The sequence below is a fragment of the Mustelus asterias genome, chromosome 4 (assembly GCF_964213995.1).
Source record: "Mustelus asterias chromosome 4, sMusAst1.hap1.1, whole genome shotgun sequence".
In the NCBI taxonomy this organism is placed as follows: domain Eukaryota; kingdom Metazoa; phylum Chordata; class Chondrichthyes; order Carcharhiniformes; family Triakidae; genus Mustelus; species Mustelus asterias.
In genome coordinates this window covers 143,002,364-143,023,038 of record NC_135804.1, presented here as the reverse complement: position 1 = coordinate 143,023,038, position 20,675 = coordinate 143,002,364, and the positions used below count along the sequence as shown (strand labels likewise).

At 47.5% G+C, this 20,675-nt stretch overlaps 1 protein-coding gene across 1 annotated transcript in view; it reads left to right on the top strand.

Moving 5' to 3' along the window:
- LOC144493038 (phosphatidylinositol 3,4,5-trisphosphate 5-phosphatase 2A-like) overlaps positions 1-20,675 on the top strand; it is a 135,674-nt gene that overhangs the window by 26,676 nt on the left and 88,323 nt on the right. The window contains exon 3 of the mRNA XM_078211851.1: positions 11,828-11,891. Within this exon, the coding sequence (XP_078067977.1) occupies positions 11,828-11,891 (64 nt within the window). The remainder of the gene's footprint in view (positions 1-11,827; positions 11,892-20,675) is intronic.

Here is a 20,675-nt window from a genome sequence, read left to right as displayed (position 1 = left end):
GTTGCTACACGTGGAGAAGGCTTTAGTTGTGACTACAGGAATTTTGGGCAGACCTCTTGCACCCGGACACGGGGCAGAATTTGATGTACCCTGGGTGGGCATGCGCTTGAAAGTGTGTAAAATGGCACATGTTGATAGCTGGCACTTATCCCAGGATCACCACACACTTGCACGCCATTTCTGTCGGTAGGCACAGGCCTTAAGTTTTTTACAGTCAAAGAGACAGAAACATTGGGAAAATAATGATGGATTGGTGGTACTCACCGTTAGGAGTTCATAACAAATCCAGACATTTGTGATAAGGAACAGAGATACCTAGAGCGGCACTGGAGGCACAGTGGTTAGCACTGCTGCCTCACAGCGCCAAGGACCCGGGTTCAATTCTAGTCCTGGGTCACTGCCAGTGTGGAGTTTGCACGTTCTCCCCGTGTCTACGTGGGTTCCCTCCGGGTGCTCCGGTTTCCTCCCACAGTCCAAACATGCACGGGTTAAGTGGATTGGCCATGCTAAATTGATCCTAGTGTCAGGGGGATTAGCAGGCTAAACATGTGGGGTTACAGGAATAGGGTAGGATTGTTGTTGGTGCAGGCTCAATGGGCCAAATGGCCTCTTCCTGCACTGTGGGGGTCTATGATTCTATGAGTAGATTTCTGACTCTCGATGAGTTGTTAGATGATTTGTGCCACTTCCTGTTACTCTCAACAAAACTAAAAAAAAAATGACCCTCTCCCTGCATTGGCGTTCAGTGCGTATCAGGGAATTGTGAGTGAACCTCATTCTAACCATTTCAAACTTGTGATGACCTCAACGAGGCCCCTGAGGTTGGCCTCTTGGAGCATGAGCTCCCTGATTGAGGTACTGACTGCCTGCCCAATCAGGGAGCCTCACCTGTACATATATTCAGGAGTGTCAGGGCTACTGACACTCCGGATTCTGACTTTGTACCTGAAGCAAAGAACAGAACAAAGAACAATACAGCACAGGAACAGGCCCTTTGACCCTCCAAGCTCATGTGCCCACTAGACCATTCTTGTGTATCCCTCTATTCCCAATCTGTTCATGTGGCTATCTAGATAAGCCTTAAACGATCCCAACGTGTCCGCCTCAATCATCTTGCTTGGCAGTGCATTCCAGGCCCCCACCACCCTCTGTGTAAAATACGTCCCCCTGACATCTGTGTTGAACCTTGCCCCCCTCACCTTGAACCCGTGACCCCTTGTCACCTCCATCCTGTGAAAAAGCTTCCCACTGTTCACCCTATCTATGCCCTTCATAATTTTATACACCTCTATTAGGTCGCCCCTCATCCTCCGTCTTTCCAGGGAGAATAACCCCAGTTTACCCAATCTCTCCTCATAGCTAAGACCCTCCATACCAGCCAACATCCTGGTAAACCTTCTCTGTACTCTCTCCAAAGCCTCCACGTCCTTCTGGTAGTGTGGCGACCAGAACTGGATGCAGTATTCCAAATGTGGCCTAACCATCGTTCTATACAGCTGCAACATCATATGCCAACTTTTATATTCTATGCCCCGTCCAATAAAGGCAAGCATGCTATATGCCTTCTTGACCACCCTCTCCACCTGTGCTACCACCTTTAAGGATCTGTGGACTTGTACACCCAGGTCCCTCTGTGTGTCTATACTCCTGATGGTTCTGCCATTTATTGTATAGCTTCCCCTTACATTAGATCTACTGAAATGCATCACTTCGCATTTATCTGGATTAAATTCGATCTGCCATTTCTCCGCCCAATGTTCCAGCCTATCTATATCCTGCTGTATTCTCTGACAATGTTCGTCACTATCCGCAACTCCTGCAATCTTCGTGTCGTCCGCAAACTTACTGATCACACCAGCTACATCTTCCTCCAAATCATTTATATATATCACAAACAGCAAAGGTCCCAGTACAGAGCCCTGCGGAACACCACTAGTCATAGACCTCCAACCGGAAAAAGACCCCTCCACTGTTACCCTCTGTCTTCTATGGCAAAGCCAGTTCTCCACCCATCTAGCTAGCTCACCTTTTATTTAAAGGTGAGATTTAACCTTTTGCACCAGCCTGCCATGAGGGACCTTGTCAAACGCTTTACTAAAATCCATATAGACGACATCCATGGCCCTTCCCTCGTCAATCGTTTTTGTCACCTCCTCAAAAAACTCAACCAAATTTGTGAGGCACTCTTACCTGTGGGGATAAGTTTGTAAATAAAGGGAATCTGGTGAAGGGACACTGACCTCTGAGGAGTTACTTCAGAACTGTTAACTTATTCCACAAGGCAGCTGTTAATGATATGGTTCGTGATCCTATCATGACACTTGCAGACCCAGGAAGGGCACAGTGGAGCCGTGGAATCTCACCCCAGCAGGCAGTAAATTATGACTGAACATTTCTTGCTTCTCCTGGCCATAATTCTGTGGCAGTTGGTTAAAATGGAACAGGGAATTGAAGTTTATTTATTTATTAGTATCACAAGTAGGCTTACATTGACACTGCAATGAAGTTACAGTGAAAATCCCTCAGTTGCCACACTCCGGTGCCTGTTCGGGTACACTGAGTAAGAATTTGGCATGGTCAATGCACCTAACCAGGACTGTGGGATGAAACCGGAGCATCCGGAGGAAACCCACTCAAGTGGCACGGTGGCACAGTGGTTAGCACTGCTGCCTCACAGCGCCAGGGACCCGGGTTCGACCCGGGTCACTGTCTACGCGGAGTCTGCACGTTCTTCCCGTGTCTGTATGGGTTTCCACCGGGAGCTCCGGTTTTCTCCCACAGTCAGAAAGACGTGCTGGTTGGGTGCATTGGCCATGCTAAGTTCTCCCTCGGTGTACCCGAACAAGTGCCAGAGTGTGGCGACTGGGGGATTTTCACAGTAACTTCATTGCAGTGTTAATGTAAGCCTACTTGTGACACTAATAAATAAACTTTAAACACGGGAAGAACATGCAAACGCCATACAGACAGTGACCCAAGCCGGGAATCGAACCCGGGTCCCTGGCACTGTGAGGCAGCAGTGCAAACCACTGTGCCACCGTGCTGCCCACAGTGGAGTGTGATATGGAGTCCGGGGTCGCACTCACAGGTGAAACAAAAGTGCTTGGCAAAGGAATCACCCCATTTACATTTGGTCTGTCAGGGTAATGGAAACTACACTATACATGCAGCAAAGACAGTATACTAGGTTGCAGGGAGTTGATGTTAAGTTTGATGGTGTTTGGGTCTTGGACAGCGTTGTAGGAGGAACTAAATCAGCCTCTGTATCACACTCAGGAGTCCACTAACTGATCAGGAAACTCTGCAGTAGCCCAGAGCACTGCTGTTGATTGACAGGATGACTTGGCAACGAAATCTGGAAGGGCAGACTTGTCACTGAGGTTGGAACTCCCTAATTGGTTTCATGGATGGAGTGCTGTTACTGGTATTGGTGCAATTCTTGCTGCTTACACTCCAGTGGAGCCTCTGTGTAAAGTTAGGAGCACTCAATCCTTGACTGGACAATCTGATTCCACGTCGAGGCCGGGTAAAGGCATCATCATGCCAAAGAGACGTGAGTGTACACACCACACACCATATCAATCAGAGAGAAACATGGCTAACTGTGACGTTAGGTGGCCACACAGAAAACCACTGCTTTGCCAAAAAAAAAGATCTGGCAGTCCCTTTAAGGAAATGCAGTGATGGAAATGGTAATTCTGCGATGAAGAATTGAGCTTATTCACCAGCAGAATATTCTTGGCTTCCATACGAAACCCACAGTTCCGGCAAATGCTTGCGATTTCGTGCACTAATCTTCAAAGTCCTTTTAAAATCTTGTCAAAAGCTTTAAGTATAACAAGGATGACAAGATCAGTAATAATACATAAACGATTTTGCATTAATGCAAATCAGATAAAGGGAACAGATCCATGTTGCCAGCTTTTTCCATTTTGGATTCCATCCCGTCCTTATTTCTTACGCTGTTGAACCAACTAGTTGGCACATTGGTCTTGGAGCAGAATAAACTCTGATTGTGGCTGTCAGTTGGGAATGCACAGTTCCCTGTTCATATATTGTGCTGATGGGCAAAGGAGACAATCACATTTTTGTAAAGGAGTGACTCTCCCACAAGGCAGTTTCCCTGAGCTCTGAACCACAAGAGGGGAGATTGCATGTCTCAGAAACGTGGTTGTGTCAGATCCTGAGACACACCCTCTTGTCATCCTTCCTTCCAGCTTGGACTTCAAAGTAACAAGTGTGTATTTCGGAGTAACGTACCTGTGATGTTTTTCATGAAGTTCTATTTGTGGTTGTTGAAAGGTTTCGTGAAAATTCAATTTCATGTGCAGCTTTGTTGACCAAGTTACAAGTTATGAGAATCAACAAAGTTTCAGGATGTTTATAATTGTGAATTAAGTGTAAATTGCTGTTGGAAAATGCAAATATCCTTTTGTAGTTACTGATGGAATCTATTCAGTTGGTTTTTTAATATTATTTTGTATTAGTTCAGAAACCTAGTTCTAAGTGTTAGAACATAGAACATAGAAAAAATACAGCACGAACAGGCCCTTCAGCCCACAAGTTGCGCTGGTCGTGTCCCTACCTACCTAGGCTTATAAATAGACTTACCTATAACCCTCAATCCTATTAAGTCCCATGTACTCATCCAGAAGTCTCTTAAAAGACCCTATCGAGTTTGCCTCCACCACCACTGACGGCAGCCGATTCCACTCACCCACCACCCTCTGTGTGAAAAACTTACCTCTGACATCTCCTCTGTACCTACTCCCCAGCACCTTAAACCTGTGTCCTCTCGTAGCAACCATTTCAGCCCTGGGAAAAAGCCTCTGAGAATCCACCCGATCTATACCTCTCAACATCGTGGAAAACTCTATCAGGTCACCTCTCATCCTTCGTCTCTCCAAGGAGAAAAGACCGAGCTCCCTCAACCTATCCTCATAAGGCATGCCACCCAATCCAGGCAACATCCTTGTAAATCTCCTCTGCACCCTTTCTATGGCTTCCACATCCTTTCTGTGTTAGGGACTAGTAAGGAGCAGTGCGTACAGGAAGCACGGTGCACTTTTAACCATCCATTAATTTTAATTGACTATCTGACTGCAAATTCCTGCAGTAAACCTTTTGCAAGTACAGAATTGACCCTTTACATTTAATGTATCAAGGCCTTACTTTGGTAAATATATTATTTTAGGTGTACATATTAGAATCATCGAATCCCTACAGTGCAGAAGGAGGCCATTCAGTCCATCAGGCCTGCACTGACAGCAATCCCACCCAGGCCTTATCCCCATAACTCCACATATTTACACTGTTAGTCCCCCTGACACTCGGGGCAATTTAGCCTGGCCAATCAACCTGACCTGCACATCGTTGGTCTGTGGGAGGAAACCAGAGCAGCCGAAGGAAATCCACTCAGAATTGGGGAGAAAGTGCGAGCTCCACACGGACAGGATGGAACCTGGGTCCCTGGCATTGTGAGGCAGCAGTGCTAACCACTGTGCCACTGTTACGCCTGGGTGGCACTGCGGAGGCACGGTGGCACAGTGGTTAGCGCTACTGCCTCACAACGCCAGGGACCCAGATTCGATTCCCAGCTTGGATCACTCTCTGTGCAGAGTTTGCACATCCTCCCTGTGTCTGTGTGGGTTTCCTCCGGGTGCTCCAGTTTCCTCCCACAGTCAGAAAGACGTGCTGGTTAGATGCATTGGTCGTGCTGAACTCTCCCTCAGTGTATCCGAACAGGTGCCTGAGTGTGGCGACGAGGGGATTTTCACAGTAACTCATTGAAGCATTAATGTCAGCCTACTTGTGACACTAATAAATAAAATATACAAACTTTATTGGTGGCAAATGGTCACACCACCTCCCACTTTATTTTGCATGTGAAATCATGGCCCAGAGCGGCAAACCTCATTGGATTGCCACTCAGAGTGAATTTACCCTCCCTGTTTTGCTCAATCTGCCTCACTCGGGCTGGGTGAGACATGAGCAGCGAAGCGTGCCCCCGGCAGCATCAGCGTGGAGCAACTGGTGTGCAGCGAGATAAGTCAACCCCCGGGGGGATGGGGTGGTCATGTGAGGATAGTTTGGGTGTTTAATTAGTTTCTCTGAAGCAATAAGTGTTTATTTCCTTCCAACTCTTTCAGAGTAACCATCAGGATAAAACTGGCAGAACCATCCGAAGTTAATGATTGAAATGGCTTCTGTCGGATGGTTCCCAGCCCAGCGCAATTGTCCAAGGGAAGTTAGCTCTTCCGGACAATTGGCAGGCACATGCTGATGTGAGAGCTTCCTGGAAGGATTCCCCAGTGCATCATTGGGGCACCCCACAAATCCGATGCTGTGGAACCAGGACGTTATGGACCCATGTTTGGTTTCCAACAAATGCTCTTCTGCCTTTGCAATATCAATGGTAACTTTACTTCAAAAATGTTTCATTAGCTGTGAAAGGATTTTAAATTCAAAAGAAGCTATACAAATGCAAGTCTGCCTTTGTTTCGCAAACCGAGCTTGGAATTCAGAGCTAAATTGCACAGTGGCTCAGTCAAATATTATGGGCCGGATTTTATCATTGTGTTGTGTCCGTTTTCGGGCGTGAAAACTTGGTAAGGTTGGGCGTGAGGCGAGTAACGTGATCTGCGCCCGCCTCCGAGCCAGTTCCCCCTTTACCAAGGCCTGAAAATGGCCGCAATCGGGACAACGCCTGAAATGGGTGCGATGGCCATTTAAATGTATTTGCATATAGTTAAGTTGACTTAATGGGTCGCATGCCCAAACTTACGGGCACTTCCCCCTTTACCACTGCGTTCGCCCATCCAGAATCGGCGCGAAACAGACATACTCCAAATAAATCCGTTTCGGGTGCTCCAATTAGTGAGGAGGTAAGTGCTAACCATCCAATGGCTCTCTGCCTGAGATCAGTTGAGGGGAAGGATGGTCCACTGCCACTCTGCCTGAGATCAGTGGGAGAAAGGAGGCCGAGATCAGCCTGGGTGGCAGGGTGTGGGGGAATAAGGGGGTCAGTAATGTTGTGGGGGGGTGGGGTAATGTCTGTGGGGGCCAAGGGGGAGGCATTGTCTGGCCTGGGTGGGATGTGGCAGGAGAGAGACATTCTATCATTTTTTTTCTGCGCATGCGCAGTTTGAAGGCTCTGATCGGAGCTGCAGGATTTCAGGCGTAAAAGTAGGGTACCCTATCGTCAATGAAAAATAAAACAAAATGGAATGGAAGCTTTTCAATTATATTAACTGTAACATTTTTAACCAAAACGTTCCCTTGCCCTTGTCCTATTTTCTTTGTCTTCAGCTCTGATGAAGGGTCATCCAGACTAAAAACATTAGCTCTATTCGCTCTCCACATATGCTGTCAGGCCTGCAGAGATTTTCCAGCATTTTCTGTTTTTGTTCCAGATTCCAGTGTCTGCAGTATTTTATTTACGTATTGATGCCCTTGCTCTGATGGTCAGAGAGCTTGACATTGTTTTTTTTTGTGTGGCTGGGACTTGGGGACTTTACTTCTGAAAGTTATCCAAGGTAACAGTGGTTTCATTTCAGGAGACAGTTACTATTTTCAATGAGAAACAGGAAATGATGTCAGGGCAGCATGGTAGCTTAATGGTTAGCACTGCAGCCTCACAGCGTCAGGGACCCGGGTTCCAGGCTTGGGTGACTGTCTGTGTGGAGTTTACACATTCTCCACGTGTCTGCGTGGGTTTCCTCCGGATGCTCCACTTTCCTCCCACACTCAAAAGATGTGCGGGTTAGATGGATTGGCCATGTTAAATTGCCCCTTCGCGTCAGGAGGACTCGGGTAAATATGTGGAGTTACGGGGATAGGGCTTGGTGGGATTGTTGTCGGTGCAGGCTTGAAGAGCTTCTTTCTGCACTGTAGGGATTCTATAATTCTATGATTCCAAATGACTAACAAATACATTCATTAACAGGGAATGTTGACTGCAATTGGGTCTCCCAGGAGACCTCAAAGCAGAAGAGTTACAGCTAATGTAGTGCTGGTGGACAATGAAGGGCTGGATGACTATTTAACAAGTGGATTAAATGCCTTTTAACTTAATTAAATTGGTTTATTAATGGTTCCAACAATAGTAGTGTTGTACATCATGATTAGGTGCCATCCTGGTCACTTCCTGAGTTCAGAGCAATTAAGATTAGATGCTGAAAATCTGAAATGAAAACAGGAAGTGCTGGAAATACTCAGGAGGTCTGACAGCATCTGGGAAAGAAGAAACTGAGTTAGTAATGTCTCAGGTTGATTTTCCGTTTTAAAACATAGAAACATAGAAAAACTGCAGCACAAAACAGGCCCTTCGGCCCCACAAGTTGTGCCGAACATATCCCTACCTTTTAGGCCTACCTATAACCCTCCATCCTATTAAGTCCCATGTACTCATCCAGGAGTCTCTTAAAAGACCCTATTGAGTTTGCCTCCACCACCACTGACGGCAGCCGATTCCACTTGCCCACCACCCTCTGTGTGAAAAACTTCCCCCTAACATTTCCCCTGTACCTACCCCCCAGCACCTTAAACCTGTGTCCTCTCGTAGCAGCCATTTCCACCCTGGGAAAAAGCCTCTGAGAGTCCACCCGATCTATGCCTCTCAATATCTTATACACCTCTATTAGGTCTCCTCTCATCCTACGTCTCTCCAAGGAGAAAAGACCGAGCTCCCTCAGCCTATCCTCATAAGGCATGCCACTCAATCCAGGCAACATCCTTGTAAATCTCCTCAGCACCCTTTCAATCTTTTCCACATCCTTCCTGCAATGAGGCGACCAGAACTGAGCACAGTACTCCAAGTGGAGTCTGACGAGGGTCTTATAGAGCTGCATCATTATCCCCGGACTCCTAAACTCAATCCCTCGATTGATAAAGGCCAGCACACCATACGCCTTCTTAACCACCTCCTCCACCTGCGGGGCCGATTTTAGAGTCCTATGGACCCGGACCCCAAGGTACTTCTGATCCTCTACAGTACTAAGAGTCTTTCCCTTTATATTGTACTCCTTTATCCCATTCGACCTGCCAAAATGGACCACTACGCATTTATCTGGGTTGAAGTCCACCTGCCACTTCTCCGCCCAGTCTTGCATCCTATCTATGTCCCTCTGTAACTTCTGACATCCCTCCAGACTATCCACAACCCCACCAACCTTCGTGTCATCGGCAAACTTACCAACCCATCCCTCCACTTCCTCATCCAGGTCATTTATGAAAATGACAAACAGCAAGGGTCCCAGAACAGATCCCTGGGGCACACCACTGGGTTCCGAACTCCATTTGGAAAAAGACCCATCTATACCCACTCTCTGCCTCTCTGTTTTGCTTCAGAAAGATTGGAAATCAGTCTTATAAAATGTCGGAATGACTCATTTTAGTGAGAAAATGATGCTAATTCTTTATTTCATGACATTTTGAAATGCTGTGAACCACATTGCAAAATTCTTTGAACCTCCTGTGTCTGTCTGGACAGCTCTTGAGTGAGGGTGGGTGAGTATGCCCCTAGCTCAAAGGCTTCCCTGTCAATGTAATTAAGATGAGGTTCGTAAAATATTTTAATAAATAAGAAATAATAAAAATAACAAAGTTTACAGTTGCATCGAGGATTGGAAGCTTGATTCTGGTCAAGGAGCCAAAATTCAAAGCCAACCATTGGCTTCCTCGTGTGATTAACTTCCTTGAGATAAAAGTATGTGTGGAATTCTCCAAAAAAATTTCTAAGTGTTGTCCCTAGTGGGAAAACTGAAGAGATTCCCACTGGGAGAATCAGCGTGGTTCAGTTTGCCCTTCATCCACACTTAGAATTGTTTTGAAGTGGGGACTTTAAGCTGCAGGCAAGACCGGCAAGGGCACCCCAATCTCGAAGTTAGGTTGAAGGTCCCCCGATGTCACCCAACCCTCACCCCTCTGGACATTGTGACCCCCTCCACAGACATGGGGAACACACCTAACTCTTGACCCCGGAGGGACATCCTTCCCTCCCATAACTAAATGTGTCCCCCCCCCCTCCATCACACCACGCAGGCATGAGGGTGACCTGCCCACCCCTGCATTCAGCCTCGCTGGCATTGCCCACTCAAACCCCATCCCCTCCCCAACCAGTGATTGAAACTCCACTATGGGGTCACCTAAGGCTTTGCCCCCTTCGGGAACCTCCTTCAGACACCCCCTTCAGGTTCTGCCCCTTGCCAGTACCATCCTGGAACTGCCAATACTACAGGGTAACTGCAGGGCTGGAGAATCCCAGCCATTGCGTCATTGGAGTCTGAGGCTGCTCTGAAACTAGGTGGGTTATTGGTTAACTTTCAGTCTTATATTTAATGTAATTGAGGGAGGCATTTATATAATCAGAGTTATGGAAAATGCATGAGGACACAATTCAAATCCTGGCTTGAATATTTAGATGGTGGGGCTTTCTGGTCCCGCCATCCAAAGAGTCAGTGGGGACACACCCCCGCCAACTCTCACTGTCCCGCAGCTATTTCCCGCTTGATTGAGCATCAGTTGACTGCAGGCAGGGCTTCTGCCCCTCATTCTTGAGGAAGATCCACCATAGAGAGCTGCTGGCCAATCTGATTGGTGGAAGGTCCACCCGCCTCTGCAGCAACCAGAGCCACAGTGGGCAAAGGAGGAAATGCTGATCGAGTGTGTTCAATGCTTTGATTCTGGAGATGTCGGCCTGAGCAAGAACACTGATGGTGGTGTGTTTATCCTGCCAATGGGTTTGCAGGGTCTTGCAGAGACTGGTTATACTTCAGAGGTTTAGGTGCCTATTGTACATAATCCATGTCTCTGAAACATATAGCAGGGTGGGTATTATGTAGAGTATGAGATTGGTGCCAGCTCTGAGTTCCTAGTCTTCAAGCGCTCTCTTCCACAGGCGACTGAGTGCTGAGTGCACACTGAGTGCACATTGATACTGTTCACACTGGTGTTGAACAGTATCAATGTCCGCCCTTATTGACAGTAAGCTCTCAGGTTTAGGGGCACAGTGGCACAGTGGTTAGCACTGCTGCCTCGCAGAGCCATGGACCCAAGTTCGATTCCAGAATTGGTCACTGTCTGTGTGGGGTTTGCACTTTCTCCCCGTGTCTGAATGTATTTCCTCCGGGCGTTCCGGTTTCCCCTCACAGTCCAAAGATGTGCTGGTTCGGTTGCTTGGCTAAAGTTGCTAAAATTGATCCCAGTTTCAGGTGGATTAGCAGGGTAAATGTGTAGGGTTGCGGGAATCGGGCCTGGGTGGGATTGTGGTTGCTCCAGACTCGATGGGCCAAATGGCCTCCTTCTGCACTGTAGGGATTCAATGATTAGCTTCTATATGGAAAGTGGTCCATGTTGTCCAAGGCCTCATCATGGATTTTGATAACAGTGGGACAGAACTGTGTGGCGGGGGCAGGTTGGTCGAGGGCCTTTATCTCATGGACATTTAGTGTAAGGCCCATGCTCTTGCATTCCTCGGTGAAGGGGTTGACGATGTCTTGGAGCTTGGACAATGGATGGGACAACCTTGGGTTTCTCCTGCAAATGGCGGAAGGTAAATAGATTCTCAGATGTTCTGTAGTTTAGCTCTACTCCAGCAAGGAGATTGCTGAGGGTGAGATGGAGCAGTGCAGTAAGGAAAATTGAGAAGAGAGTCAGTGATGATGTTCTTGATTCATCACAGTTGGAATCAATTTTGTATACTAAAGATGAAGGGATAGCACATTGCACCTTCTGTCTCATTGGCATGCTGATCTTCATCAGTAGACTGTAGTCTTCTCCAATCAAGGCTAATCAACTGAAGACTGTAATGTCTCTCTTTTCCACGCAGGTATCTAAAACAAGTTTATACGTACAGAATCCTGCAAGATGAGGAAGGGTTTCTGGCTGTCCAGGTAAGCAGGGTTTCATTGCATGTTCGAAATAACATCCTTGTTTGTATATTCTTGTGTAACCCATTCATGGAATGTGGGCCTCATACACAAGACCAGTATTTATTGACCATGAGAAGATGGTGGTGAGCCGTTCTCCTGAACTGTGGTGTAAGTGCGCCCCTCAGTGCTGTTCGGGAGGGAAGTTTCTGGTCAATGGAGATGGTGGGGATTCCCTGTTGAAAGTCGAAATGAGGTGTTTGGACCCTCTCTTGTGGAGATGGTTATTACCTGGGACTTGTGCAACATGACTGTTACTCACCACTTATCACCCGAGCTGAAATAGTGTAGGTCTTTCTGCGAGTGGGCATTTTTTCATTTCATGGGATGTGGGTACCACTGGCAAGGACAGCATTTGTTGCCCATCCTTAACTGTCCTTTGAGCTGAGTGGCCTTCCGGGCTACTTCAGAGGGCAGTTAAGAGCTAACCACATCGCTATGGATCTTGAGTCATGTTGGCTGGAGTTGGTAAGAACGGCAGATTTCCTTCTCTAAAGGATGTCAGTGAACCAGAAGGATTTATACAAGAATTGATGATGGTTTAATTGTCGCCATTAAAGAGACTAGTTTTATACTCCACATTTCTTAATTGAATTTAAATTCCATCAGCTGCTATGGTGGGATTTGAACCTATGTTCCCAGGGCATTCACATTGGCCTCTAGGTTACTAATACAGTGACATTATGCCACCATCTCTCCATTTGTACACATACATATAAAAATGTGTATGTATATAAGGTGTATTTATTTCAGTAGAGGGAGGGGAAATTCAGAGCAGGTTTTTTCCCATTACATACCCCAACAGCACGGGACATACCTGGATGCCAACAGACCTGTATCCTGCAAATAAGGGATGCGCATTGTTTGAACATTCCTGTGGCATCGTGGTTAGCACTGCTGCCTCACAGCGCCAGTGACCTGAGTCCAATTCCCGGCTTGGGTCACCGTCTAAGCGGAGTCTGCACATTCTCCCCGTGTCTGCGTGAGTTTCCTCCGGGTGCTCCGGTTTCCTCCCACAGTCTGAAAGATATGCTGGTTAGGTGCATTGGCCATGCTAAATTCTCCCTCAGTGCACCTGAACAGATGCCGGAGTGTGGCAACTAGGGGATTTTCACAGTAACTTCATTGCAGTGTTAATGTAAGCCTACGTGTGATTAATAAATTTTAAAAAAGCAGAATGGACATAATGATTTGCTTCTAATTCACATTCAGGTTAGTAAGTGTTTGCATTTATGTAGAATCTTTACAAGTCTTTCCCACCAACAACACGCCGAGATTTCACCAGAGTGTAAAACCCAGGGTATTGTGTTTACCAGCATTTCATTTAATCTAAGATATAGAAGAATACGACAGAGAATGAGGCCATTCAGCCCATCATGCCAGTGTTGGTTCTTTGAAAGAGAGCTGACTCTTTCAATTCATCCCACTCCCCTGCTCTCTACCCACAGCCTTGCAAAAGTTTCTTTTTAAGACTTATATCCACTTCCATTTTGAAAGCTGTCTGCTCATTTGCAAAATGAATCGGAACATTTTGCTCACCTTAAAATACATCCTGGGTGGGGTTTTACGGTCTCACTCGACCCGAGACCGGAAAATCCTGCCCGAGGTCGGCTGATCTTCCCATTCTCTGCCCCTCGCCCGCTTCGATTCCCGTGGAGGGCGGGGCGGTGGGATTCCGGTGCCAGTGTCTCTGTTGTCCTGTTGCAGTAGCTAAACTTACTGAGGTGCTGTTTATATGATAAAGTTGAGATAGAACAAATCACCAGTGTGTATGCTTTTGGTTCCATTGTCCAGTCTATCATGGCCAAGCAAGGAAATTGATAATCTTCCCAACAATACCTGTTAATAGAACTCACGTTGATTTAAAATGCCTCAAATTAACTCTTGCAAAAGTTTTGCCGAGAGTTGCAACATTCAAACAAAATCAATGTCAAATATTTGAACAAATGGAGACTGTAAGTTGATATTAGGGACGGAATTCTCTGATCTCGTCCATGCCCACCCTGCTGCAAGTGAGAATGGAGAATTTGGCGTTCCAGTCAAGACTCCATTCCCTTTCAGTAATATTGGAGAATCCCAGCCACGAACGACGATGGAGGTTTTTCGCCTCGATGCTCTAGGACATCATCTTGGATAACGATTTTGAACTTGATGTATGCTTTAGGGTGGCATGGTGGCACAGTGGTTTGCACTGCTGCCTCACAGCGCCGGGGACCTGGGTTCGATTCCCGACTTGGGTCACTGTCTGTGTGGAGTTTGCACATTCTTCCCGGGTCTGTGCGGGTTTCCACCGGGTGCTCCAGTTTCCTCCCACAGTCCAAAGATGTGCGGGTTAGGTGGATTGGCCATGCCAAATTGCCCCTTAGCGTCAGAGGGACTAGAATCATGGAATTCTACAGTGCAGAAGGAGGCCATTTGGCCCATCTAGTCTGCATCGACCACAATCCCACCCAGACACTATTCCTATAACCCCTTATATTTACCCTGCTAATCCCCTTGACACTAAGGGGCAATTTAGCATGGCCAATCAACTAACCCGCACATCTTTGGACAATGGGAGGAAACCGGAGCACCCGGAGGAAACCCACACAGACACGGGGAGAACGTGCAAACTCCACACAGACAGTGACCCAAGGCTGGAATTGAACCCAGGTTCCTGGTGCTAGAGTGAATGCATGGGATTGTAGGGATAGGGTCTGGGTGGGATTACAGTCGGTGCAGACTCGATGGGCCGAATGGCCTCCCACTGCGCTGTAGGATTCCATGATTCAGGAAACCTTTCTCCCCCGGCTTACTTTCAGTTTTTGAACTGCTTAGGATAATTGGATAGTTAATAAGAGATAACAAATTCCAAGCATTTTAAAGATTGACTTTCCGTGAGGGAACTTAACTTTGCAGCTTCCTCAGTGGGTACACTCACTGTGCAAGATTGTACTTTGCTATTGCATGCTTCTTCTGAGTTAACTGTCCTTTGGGTAAGGCAGCAGCAACCTTTGTGCTCTTGGGGCTGAGGAACAGGAAAATCAACTCCCAGTATGCATTTCTGGACATCAAGTAACTGCTGGCCTGTGCTCACCATGGTCTGGGAGATGTATGGATATTTATTGTCTAATCTCACACATGAAGAATGGGCAGAGCAGCACAGAGCTGCCGGCATCTGAGAAAAAGTATCTCAACAAAAACGTCAGTCCATTCAGCAGAGGTAGAATCACAGAATCCCTACAGTGCAGAAGGAGGCCATTTGGCCCATCGAGCCTGCACCGGCAACAATCCCACCCAGGTCCTATCCCCATAACCCCCCATATATTTACCCTGCTAATCCCCCGGACACTAAGGGGCAATTTAGCATGGCCAATCCAGCTAACCTGCGCATCTTTGGAGTGTGGGAGGAAACCGGAGCACCCGGAGGAAACCCACGCAGACATGGGGAGAATGTGCAAACTTCACACAGTTACCCGAGGCCGTAATTGAACCCGGGTCCCTGGCGCCGTGAGGCAACAATGCTAACCACTGTGCCACCGTGCCATCCACATGGAGAAGAGGACTGGTTAATTGTTCCAAAAACGGAAAACGCTGCGAAATCTCAGCAGGTCTGACAGTATCTGTGGAGAGAGAATAGAGCCAACGTTTCGAATCTGGATGACCCTTAATTATTTCCTTCTGTTCGCGAGCCAAACGGCAATTCCTCTCCACTGCGCACATCTTCCTCAAATTCTTTTTTTAGCTTGGCACAATGCCTGCAACTTGTGAACATGGCACACTCCGAACCACCCCCCCCCACTCCCCCCCCCCCCCGCCCCCCCCAACCCCCACCCCCCCCCCCCCCCCCCAACCCACTTGGAATTTGTAGCTTTGTTTTAGTTCGAAATTTTTAAACTGAAAACATACTTAATCATCACAGCTGCAATTCACTTCCATCCAAACCATTGTGGTACTTTCTATCTACACTGTGCTTCACCTTTGGGACAGATGCCAGGTGGCATCTGGAACACAGCTGTGCTGAGTGAGTTCAAACCTTATGTTACAGCTGAGTGGAGCCATGCAGTGAGCAAATTAACCACACTGCACTTATTCTGTAAAATTCATTTGACCTTGATTATCGTTGTCTCTATCTCCAGAAAACATATGACCACGTGTTGCATTTATTTAGATAAGGAGCCTTTCTTTTGTTTGTTTCTTAATTCTCAAATTTGCTCAAATTTGAGCCACATGGTATGTATTATACGATTACTTATCTAAAGTCTAAAGTTTATTTATTAGTATCACAAGTAGGCTTACATTAACACTGCAATGAAGTTACTGTGAAAATCCCCTAGTTGCCACACTCCAGCACCTGTTCGGAGGGAACATTTAGCATGGCCAATGCACTTAACCAGCACGTCTTTCGGACTGTGGGAGGAAACTGAAGCAACTGGAGGAAACCCACGCAGACACGCGGAAAATGTGCAAACACCACACAGACAGTGACTCAATCTGGGAATTGTACCTGGTTACCTGGCGCTGTGAGGCAGCAGTGCTAACCACTGTGCCACCGTGCTTTAACCTTTGCACTTAATATTAGCTTGAAGTACCCAACATCAAGTGTAATAAAGGCTAGATAATGAGTAAATGTTCTATATTATGCATCAAGCAATCTCATCTCAAATGTAGCATTATTTAGAAGCATAGAATCATAGAATCCCTACAGTGCAGAAGGAGGCCATTCGGCCCATTGAGTCTGCACCGACCACAATCCCACTCAGACCCTATTCTCGTAACCCCACATATTTACCCTGTTAATCCTCTGACACTAGTGTCAATTTAGCATGGCCAATCAACCTCATCCACACATCTTTGGACTGTGGGAGGAAATCGGAGCACCCGGAGGAAATCCACGCAGGCACGGGGAGAACGTGCAAACTCCACACAGACAGTGACCCGAGGCCGGTCCCTGGTGCTGTGAGGCAGCAGTACTAATCACTGTGCCACCGTGCCGCCTGTAAGCAGAGTAATTCTCTCTCTACATCTCCTTCTGCCAAACACTCCCTGGTATAGTATAATTTAAATTATAGTAAATCTTCCTGTATTCTACTACAACAAGAGGGTGGCACGGTGGTTAGCACCGCTGCCTCACAGCGCCAGGGACCTGGGTTCAATTCCAGCCTTGGGTCACTGTCTATGTGGAGTTTATATATTCTCCCCATGTCTGCGTGGGTTTCCCAAGATGTGCAGGTTAGGTGGATTGGCCATGCTAAATTGCCCCTTAATGTAAGGGGGTTAGTGGGGTAGATGCGTGGGGTTAGGGGGGGAGAGTAGGGGGGAGGACCTGGGCAAGATAATCTGTCGGAAGGTTGGTGCAGATTCGATGGGCTGAATGGCCTCCTTCTGCATGTAGGGATTTTATGTAAATGCATCTTGACTCCAACGTTCAGTGAAGCATTCTCCACTGAATCAGACTCAGGTTTCTATCTGTCCCCCACTTCCACCCCTGTCTGCAACAGTTACACTTGTGGTTTATCTGAAAGATACTGTCAATTTAGGACCAAAGTATGGGCTGCTTACCGCCTCTACCTATGGCTACTCCTGATTAGAACTTTTACAGACAGTACAGAGAAGACAGTTTCACCTCATCACTGCCGCTCTTACTCAAACCCTGCTCCTGGAAGTGTGAAAGGATGAAACTCTAACTCCTCTTGTTCGTGAGAAATATATGCAATCATTTGTCTTTTTTTTTCAAAGCACTTAACCTCCATTGTCTGCCTTTGTTGCAGACTTTCTAGAGTAGTCATTCTTTCTTTTTGGTGATAACATTGCAGCCACTTGAGTGACGCATTTCCTCACCAAATATCAAGAGTTGTTTTTGCACAAGCAAGTGCTGATGTGCAAAACTGAAGAGGCTGAACGAAGCCCACAGTCTCGGAGCTATTTCCTCTAAGATCAGACAGTGAACAAACATCAACATGGTAGCTATGTCGTTTGTTGGCTTGAACTAAGATTCATACCTGAAGGGGAATGAGTGCTCCTGAAACAATGGCACTCACCATTCCATTGGAAAAGACGTATATAATTGTATAAATATTAGTCACTGTTTCAAGAAGAATTTCAAATATCCTAACTCGGTCAAACTATCATTCAGGTTTCTTGGGGAAATCCTATCTAGGAAGGGTTGACTATCACCCATTAATTGGAACAGCGACAAGTCGAGAAGTGCCAGGCTCTTTAAAACATTGTTAGCACTGCTGCCTCATAGCGCCGGGGATCCAGTTTGATTCCCGGCTTCGGTCACTTTCTGTGCAGTGTCTGCAAAGAATTGAATAATCTTGGTGGATGGTAGCTTCGGCCATGGTCACCATGGTGTTACTGGACTCCCTTAAAGCCCCATCTTGTCCTTCAGGAAAGGAGGTTTGCCATCTTGCTCACGTCAGTTTGTTATGTAAGTTGCAGCAGTGTCCTCTAAAATGGACCAACAAGTTTGTCAAGAAAGTAGCTCACCACCACCTTCTCAAGGGTGATGGGCAATAAATGCCAGTCTTGCCAGTGACGTCCACACATGAGGGGGTGGAGCTTTCCGGCTTTCCCTGCTGTGGAATTCTCCGGTGATGGACCCCCCCTGGCACCCACTCTCCCCCCTGCACCCCGTCTCCCCGGCTGCAGAGGGTGTTAACAACGGGAAACACAGTTAATAGTGTTGGGACAGGAAGATCCCACTGCCAGCCAATGGCGGGCTGCCTCCACCATCACAAGTCACACCAGCAGAAGGGGCAGAAAACCCCCACCTTCGGACAGAAAACAAAAAGGAAAGCAAAGGCAAACAGAGGAATGTTGCGATTTATTTTGTTCCCCTGGCTTCACAGCACCTCACTGCTGCCTCACAACGCCAGGGACCCGGGTTCGATTCCAGCCTCGGGTCACTGTCTGTGTGGAGTTTGCACATTCTCCCCGTGTCTGCGTGGGTTTCCTCCGGGTGCCCTGGTTTCCTCTCACAGTCCAAAGATGTGCGGGTTAAGTGGCTTGGCCAGCGTAAATTGCTCCTTAGTGTCCCAAGATGTGTAGGTTAGGGAGATTAGCCATGGTATGTGTGCGGGGTTAAGGGGATAGGGTGGGGGCTGGGGTGGACCTGGATAAGGTACACTTTCCGAGAGTTGGTGCAGACTGGATGGGCCGAATGGCTTTCTTCTGCGCTGTAGGGATTCTCTCCAGTATAGTTTTAGTCTGCAGCATGCATGGCTGCACTCAATTGTTTCTAAGCATTGCAAAAGCATGTAACGAGCTCAAGTCATTTTCCACCGCAATGCAACATCAAAGCTAACTGACTGTGGTTTGGTATGAAGTGAACCCTCTCCTATCTGTCTCACTGAAACATGGTCAAGACCTTCATTCTATTTTTGGGTTGAGTTGCAGCATTTTGTTGAAGGGATATTTCAGTTGTGCAAATTCGCATTTAACTAAAGTTGCTGCAGGTTGGGTTGAGAAGTTTGTCAGTGAGCTGTGTGAGTGTCAGTGAGCTGTGTCAGTGAGCTGTGTCAGTGTCAGTGAGCTGTGTGAGTGTCAGTGAGCTGTGTCTGTGAGCTGTGTGAGTGTCAGTGAGCTGTGTCAGTGTCAGTGAGCTGTGTCTGTGAGCTGTGTGAGTGTCAGTGAGCCGTGTGAGTGTCAGTGAGCTGTGTCAGTGAGCTGTGTCAGTGTCAGTGAGCTGTGTGTCAGTGAGCTGTGTCTGTGAGCTGTGTGAGTGTCAGTGAGCTGTGTGAGTGTCAGTGAGCTGTGTCAGTGTCAGTGAGCTGTGTCAGTGAGCTGTGTCAGTGTCAGTGAGCAGTGTCAGTGAGCTGTGTCAGTGTCAGTGAGCTGTGTCAGTGTCAGTGAGCTGTGTGAGTGTCAGTGAGCTGTGTCTGTGAGCTGTGTGAGTGTCAGTGAGCTGTGTGAGTGTCAGTGAGCTGTGTCAGTGAGCTGTGTCAGTGAGCTGTGTCAGTGTCAGTGAGCTGTGTCAGTGTCAGTGAGCTGTGTGAGTGTCAGTGAGCTGTGTCAGTGAGCTGTGTCAGTGTCAGTAAGCTGTGTCAGTGTCAGTGAGCTGTGTCAGTGTCGGTGAGCTGTGTCAGTGTCGGTGAACTGTGTCAGTGTCAGTGAGCTGTGTCAGTGTCAGTGAGCTGTGTCAGTGAGCTGTGTGAGTGTCAGTGAGCTGTGTCAGTGTCAGTGAGCTGTGTCAGTGTCACTGAGCTGTGTCAGTGTCAGTGAGCTGTGTCAGTGAGCTGTGTCAGTGAGTTGTGTCAGTGTCAGTGAGCTGTGTCAGTGAACTGTGTCAGTGTCACTGAGCTGTGTCAGTGTCAGTGAGCTGTGTCAGTGTCAGTGAGCTGTGTCAGTGTCACTGAGCTGTGTCAGTGAGCTGTGTCAGTGAGCTGTGTCAGTGAGCTGTGTGAGTGTCACTGAGCTGTGTCAGTGTCAGTGAGCTGTGTCAGTGTCAGTGAGCTGTGTCAGTGTCAGTGAGCTGTGTCAGTGAGCTGTGTCAGTGTCAGTGAGCTGTGTGAGTGTCAGTGAGATGTGTCAGTGAGCTGTGTGAGTGTCAGTGAGCTGTGTCAGTGTCAGTGAGCTGTGTCAGTGTCAGTGAGCTGTGTCAGTGAGCTGTGTCAATGTCAGTGAGTTGTGTCAGTGTCAGTGAGCTGTGTCAGTGTCACTGAGCTGTGTCAGTGTCACTGAGCTGTGTCAGTGTCAGTGAGCTGTGTCAGTGTCAGTGAGCTGTGTCAGTGTCAATGAGCTGTGTCAGTGTCAGTGAGCTGTGTC